The 5,392-nt window shown below is 72.1% G+C and overlaps 3 protein-coding genes across 6 annotated transcripts in view; 2 read left to right on the forward strand and 1 right to left on the reverse strand.

Moving 5' to 3' along the window:
• Positions 1 to 18: 18 nt before the first annotated feature.
• Positions 19 to 2,099, forward strand: SNX21 (sorting nexin family member 21). Of its 4 annotated transcripts, none has more exons than XM_035343790.1 (3): positions 19 to 454; positions 541 to 695; positions 1,203 to 2,099. In XM_035343790.1, exons 1-3 carry the CDS (start codon positions 151 to 153, stop codon positions 1,971 to 1,973), a joined length of 1,230 nt encoding a protein of 409 aa, XP_035199681.1. In that variant the 5' UTR covers positions 19 to 150; the 3' UTR covers positions 1,974 to 2,099. The 4 variants fall into 4 exon arrangements, with proteins under 4 accessions (XP_035199681.1, XP_035199682.1, XP_035199683.1 ...); XM_035343791.1 differs by having other exon boundaries at positions 19 to 427; XM_035343792.1 differs by having other exon boundaries at positions 1,060 to 1,833.
• Positions 2,100 to 2,481: 382 nt separating this feature from the next.
• On the reverse strand, positions 2,482 to 4,736 carry ACOT8 (acyl-CoA thioesterase 8; the record flags this gene model as incomplete). The annotated part of the gene is made up of 6 exons (XM_035344166.1): positions 2,482 to 2,897; positions 2,994 to 3,185; positions 3,567 to 3,724; positions 3,992 to 4,217; positions 4,434 to 4,570; positions 4,651 to 4,736. Coding segments are annotated over 6 exons (918 nt in total), but the record flags the coding sequence as incomplete, so codon positions are not given.
• Positions 4,720 to 5,392, forward strand: part of PCIF1 (PDX1 C-terminal inhibiting factor 1) — a 27,854-nt gene continuing 27,181 nt past the window's right edge. Inside the window, exon 1 of the mRNA XM_035343783.1 lies at positions 4,720 to 4,753. The gene's annotated coding sequence lies outside the window, so the exon portion shown is untranslated. The remainder of the gene's footprint in view (positions 4,754 to 5,392) is intronic.

A 5,392-nucleotide genomic window follows, 5' to 3' on the forward strand; every position in this document is an offset into this window, starting at 1 on the left:
TCCCGGGGCGGGGGGGCGCCGGCGGGGGTGGGGGGGTGGGGGCCGGGTCCCACCACCGCCGCTCCGGAGCCGCCCCGTGCCCCGCTGCCCGTCCCGGCGGGCGGCGGCGGCCGGTGCTGAGCCCTCGTCGCCGTCCGCAGGGCCGCGGGCATGGCCGCCCGCATCCTGCACCGCCTGCGGCACGCGCTGGGCAGCGAAGGCGGCAGGGAGGAGCGGGCGCGCGACGGCTGCGAGGCCGAGGACTGCCCCGAGAGCTCGGAGCTGGAGGACGACACCGAGGGGCTGTCCACGCGCCTCAGCGGCACCCTGAGCTTCGCCAGCCACGAGGACGAGGAGGAGGAGGAGGAGGAGGAGGAGGACGGCGCTGGCGAGGAGCCGGGGGAGCTGCCGGAGCCCACGGGGGAGGCCGTGGGCACAGAGGATGGAGGCAGGTGCCGGGACCCGGTGTCCTGGGGTGGCACAGCGCGGTGCTGCCGTGCCCCACGGGCAGGATGGGGCCGGGGCTGCCCGGTGCCCCCCTGAGCCCCTCTCCCCACGCAGAGTGGGACCCGGCAGCGAAGCCCCCCGGCGGCAGCCTGCTGACCCGCCAGCTGCAGGAGCTGTGGAGGAAGTCACGGAGCAGCCTCGCGCCGCAGCGACTGCTCTTCGAAGTCACCAGCGCCAGCGTGGTTAGCGAGCGCTCCTCCAAGTACGTGGTGAGTGCGCCCCGGCCGGGGCCGTGCCGTGGGGTGGGCGCGGGGCCCCCTGCGGCCGGGCCGGGCGTCCCGGGGCGGGTGGGCGCTGATTTCTCTCTGTCTCTCCCTGTGCTGCTCTGATGGTGCTGGCGGCTCAGATGAGCCTCAGGTAACTACAGCCGGCTGGTCCGGGCTGCTCCCTCTGCTGGGGCAAACCCTGCCCCGGGGCAGGGCGGCGGGGGCACCGTGTCCCTGTCCCTGTCCTTGTCCCTGTCCTTGTCCCAGCGGCTCCTGTGCTGCCGTGCGCTTGGCTCTGTCCCGGCCCCACCAGGAGGCCGTGTCCCGCTCCACGGCACCCCCCTGACCCCCGGCTCCCTGCCTGCAGCTCTACACCATCTACCTGATCCGCTCCGGCCAGTTCGACAAGGCGCCCGCCACCATTGCCCGGCGCTACTCAGACTTCGAGCGGCTGAACCGCCGCCTGCGCAGCCGCTTTGGCTGCGACATGGCCGGCATCGCCTTCCCCAGGAAGAGGCTGCGGCGCAACTTCACGGCCGAGACCATCGCCAAGCGGAGCCGAGCCTTCGAGCAGTTCCTGTCCCACCTGCACTCCATTGCCGAGATCCGCCGCTCCCCCGAGTTCCTCGAGTTCTTCTTCCTGCAGGACCTGCGGGCCGCCCAGCGCCTGACCTGCACCGGCATGTACCGCGAGGCCCTGGCCACCTGGGCCAACGCGTACCGGCTGCAGGACCGGCTGGGGGTCTGCGGCTCCGGCCGCTTCCTGCTGACGCTGGCCGGGCTGGCCGTCTGCCACCAGGAGCTGGACGAGCTCGGCGAGGCGCACAGCTGCTGCGAGCAGGCGCTGCAGCTGCTGGAGGCCCAGGACAGCCACCCGCTGCTGGGGCCCTTCCTCCAGGCCCACGTCCACCTGGCCTGGAAGGTGGGCAAGGACAAGCGGCAGTCGGAGGCCCGGCTGCAGGGCCTGCAGGAGGCCGGGCTGTCCCTGCAGCAGCAGCCCAGCCTGAAGGAGTGCCTGATCAAGGAGCCTCTCGAGTGAGCCCCCTCGGGCAGCGCCGGGCTCAGGGTCCGCAGGGGGCGGCACGGCTCGCGCACCAGGGCGGGAGCCGGGGGCAGCGAGGGTCGGGAGGGGGCACGGAGACACAACCCACGTGTGGTGGCTGGGAGCTGCCCCTCGGAAACGCACTTTCTGTGTCAGTGCTTCCTTCGGCGCCGGGTGCTCGCTGCCTGCACCCCCTGCCTGCCGGGGAGCCGGCCGCTCCGCCGCGGGGGGCTTCCTGAGGTGGACGGGGCTCAGCCGGCACTCACAGGCACCGCGTTAAAGGGACGGGAAGGCTTCTGGCCAGGAGCTTCCAGCAACACGCACAAAAAAGGACTTTATTAAATAAAGTCTTGGTAGGAAAAAGAGCAGGGGCTCCTGCTGTGTCTGTTCAGCTTCACTTCCCCCTCCGTTGCTGCACAGGGGCACCCATCAGCGGGAAGCTCTCAGGGCTCCCAAGCCCGGAGGTGGGAGCGGCTTTGTTCCCTTTCACTGCGGCTGCTGGGGGCCCCCCTCCCGCCCAGCCCTGAGGAGGCCGAGGTGCGGCAGCGGCAGCTCATCCACGAGGGCACAGGGAGGTAAGGAGAAGTGAGAAGGGGAAGCTGACGGTGTCACAGCAGCACTTTCCCCTCCTCTGACCCCATCAGTTGCGGGGCACAGCCACGCCAAGCGCCCTGACGCTGCCCCACCACGAGAAGCTCCCTCGGAGTCATGCAGCCACCCGGGGCCAAGGGGACAAACTCCATGGGACGGCTCGCCCGTTCACGTGATGGCTTTATTTACGTTAGGTGAAGGGTGCCTGAGCACCATCACGCGCTGACAGGCGGTGAAAGTGGAAATCACTGCAGCCCGTGCAGGCCCAGCTCAGCACCGAGGTGCTGGCACCAGCCCTCCGGCAGGCCGGGCTCCTCGGCCCATTCTCTGCTGCTCCTTCCTCTGCTGCCCGGGGTTTCACCTTCGCCCGTAGCCAATTTGGTGCAGGCGCCTCCGCCGGCCTCACCCCCAGCACAGGGAGCTTGGTGCCACCGCTACCGCCAGCGTCCTTGGCTAGAGTTTGCTCTGGGTCGGTTTCTGCTCCACCCTGATGACTCCTTCCTGCGCGCAGGTCACAGCCAGGACCCCGTCCCTGCGCCACAGGCGCCCGTGCACCAGCCCTCGGCACCCACCTGCAGAGAGCCCCCGTCAGGCCGTGAGCCCTTGTGTCCCCGCAGGGGCAGGGCCGGCCTCGGCCACACGGGGCCCAGGAGCCGGGCAGGACTCACCCGCCCAGGGGCTCTCGCACTCGTAGAGCATCCAGTGGTCGGCCCGGAAGGGAGCGTGGAACCACATGGAGTGGTCGAGGGACACCATGAACTTGACGCTGTACTGCCGGTGGGGGAGCAGGGCCGTGCCCAGAAAGGCGTAGTCCGAGATGTAGGCGGCCACGCAGCAGTGCACCTTCATGTCAGTGTCTCCTGCACAGAGCCAGTGCCACCCGCTCAGCGCGAGGCTGTGGGACACCCCCGGGCACGTCCTGGGACACCCCCGGGCACGTCCTGGGACACCGAGCTCCAGGAACCCCGTGTCCCCACGGCCGGCTGTTCCCCAGCAGAACCAAGGTGCTGCTTTACGCCCACTGCCCCCGCTACGCCCCTGGCCGAAGCCTGCAGGGCCCAACGTGGCAAACGGGCACCGTGTCACGCTCTGCCCCGTGGTGCTTCAGCCCTGACAGCCCCAGGCTTCCCGCAGGCCTGGGGCGCAGCAGGGAACCACGACCCCCCCCAGCCCGTCCCAAGCGTGCTCTACAGCAGCAAGGGGAGGTGGAGCCCGAGCTCACAGCCGCGGGCTGTACCGACCTATGTAGCCGCGGGCTCGCACCCAGAAGAGCTGCTTGGGCTCCTGCTGCTCCGTGCTGAATATATCCGGCGGGTTCACGGGTTTGATATCGATCGGCACGTCTTCCGCTTGGATCTTGGTGAGGTGCCTTCTGTACTTCTCTGCCAAGTTAGGATTCCTTCAGACAACACGGAGAAGTGACATTAATGCCCCGCGGCCCTGGGAAGGCCCAGGGCAGGGCTGACGGCAGCAGAGTCGGCCCCGACACCCGCACGGAGAGGCAGGAGGGGCACGGTCCCAGCCCCATCCTGCCCCACTCCCCTCGCATTTGAGAACCCCTCAGGTTGTCACCGCAATCCTCCACCTCCCGCTTTTGTTCCTGCGCCTCCCTAAGCCCCGGCGCGGAGGAAGCCGCCCCCAGCGCGCCGCTCGTCGCTGCACGCACCGCAGGAACTTCTCGATGAGCTCCTCCTGGGTCAGCAGCTCCTCGGGGGGCGGCACGCTCGGCATGGTGAACTGGTGCCGCACTGGGCTCTGCTGGGAGAGCTGGAAGGACGCCTGGCAGATGAAGATGGGCTTCCCGTGCTGGATGGCCTTCACGGAGCGCACGGAGAAGCTCTTCCCGGTGCGGGTCCGCTCCACCTCGTACAGCACCGGCACCGTGGGGTCCCCTGGGACAGACCAGAGCCCTTCCACCGTGGGGCGGCCGCGCCGCGGGGGGGGGGGGCGAGCTACGGGCGGCGGGCACGGGGCGCCCCGGGCCGGCCGCCCCCCCCCCCCCCACCCTCCCGGCGGCGGCACCGCTCAGCGGGGCCTCGGCCCCGGCGCCCCCGGGGGCTGGGTCCCCCCGTTCCCCGCCACGCCCCGGCCCCGTCCCGGCCCCGCACCTGCCCGCACGAAGTAGCAGTGCAGGGAGTGCACCTGCACGTCGCGGCTCACGGCGTGGGCGGCCGCCACCAGGGCCTGCCCCACGATCTGCCCGCCGAACAGGCGCCGCGTGGCGGGCACCCAGTGGTGCCGGCCCCTGCGGGGACAACGGGCGGGCCGTCAAGGCGCGGCGGGGGGCCCGGCGGGGGGCCCGGCGGCGGCCCCGGCCCCGCGCACCTGAAGAGGTCGAGCTCGAGGCGCTCCAGGCGCAGCACGGTGGCGCTCAGCGCGCTCCGCAGGTCCCCGCCCGGCCCCGCGCCCCCCCGCGCCGCCCGGCGCCGCCATCCCTGCAGCCACCCGGAACCGGCACGGGCGGCGGAGCCGGAAGTACCGCCCGCGCGCCGGGAGCGACAGCTGATTGGTCCGTCGCGCCGTCGGTCGCCGGGCGGGCGGCGGAAAGGGCGGCGCTGGTTGGCCGGCCTGCTGCCAATCCTCAGAGCACGGCCGTGATTGGTCAGGCCGCGGGCGGGGGACGGGACGGGGACAGGGGACGGTGCTGGACGCCTGAGGGGGGCGCCGCAGGCGTCGTGACGCCGCAGCGTTCCCGGCGGTGATTGGCTGCGTGCCCTCGAGGGGGCGGGGTGTGCCGGGAGAGGCCCCGCCCCCCGCGGCGGACCCGGTTCCGGTTCCGGTTCCGGCCCAGGCGGCGCTCCCGTCTCAGGGCCCCGCGGCTGCCCCCTGCGGCTTACGGCGGGGCTCGGGGCCGGGCTCTGCGGCCCCCCCCGCACCGCCAGGAGCGTGCTTGTGAGCGCCCCCACACGGCGCCATGGGCCCTGGCCGGCCTGCGGCTACCCCGAGCCTGCCCCGGGCTCCCCGCTCCCGGGGCGCTGCGCCGTGAGCAGCCCTACGCAGCCACAGGCGGCCCCACACGGCGATACAGGGCGATACACGGCGATACAGGGCGATACAGGGCGATACA

This window comes from Oxyura jamaicensis, chromosome 20 (genome assembly GCF_011077185.1).
Source record: "Oxyura jamaicensis isolate SHBP4307 breed ruddy duck chromosome 20, BPBGC_Ojam_1.0, whole genome shotgun sequence".
Taxonomy (NCBI): Eukaryota; Metazoa; Chordata; class Aves; order Anseriformes; family Anatidae; genus Oxyura; species Oxyura jamaicensis.

Bases quoted from the DNA above. Each gene is read 5' to 3' on its own strand.
- SNX21 (XM_035343790.1), top strand. From the start codon at position 151: ATGGCCGCCCGCATCCTGCACCGCCTGCGGCACGCGCTGGGCAGCGAA. The intron at 455-540 runs GTGGCACAGCGC...CTCCCCACGCAG, and splicing joins CCGGGACCCGGTGTCCTGGG to AGTGGGACCCGGCAGCGAAG. The intron at 696-1,202 runs GTGAGTGCGCCC...CGCCTTCCCCAG, and splicing joins AGCGCTCCTCCAAGTACGTG to GAAGAGGCTGCGGCGCAACT.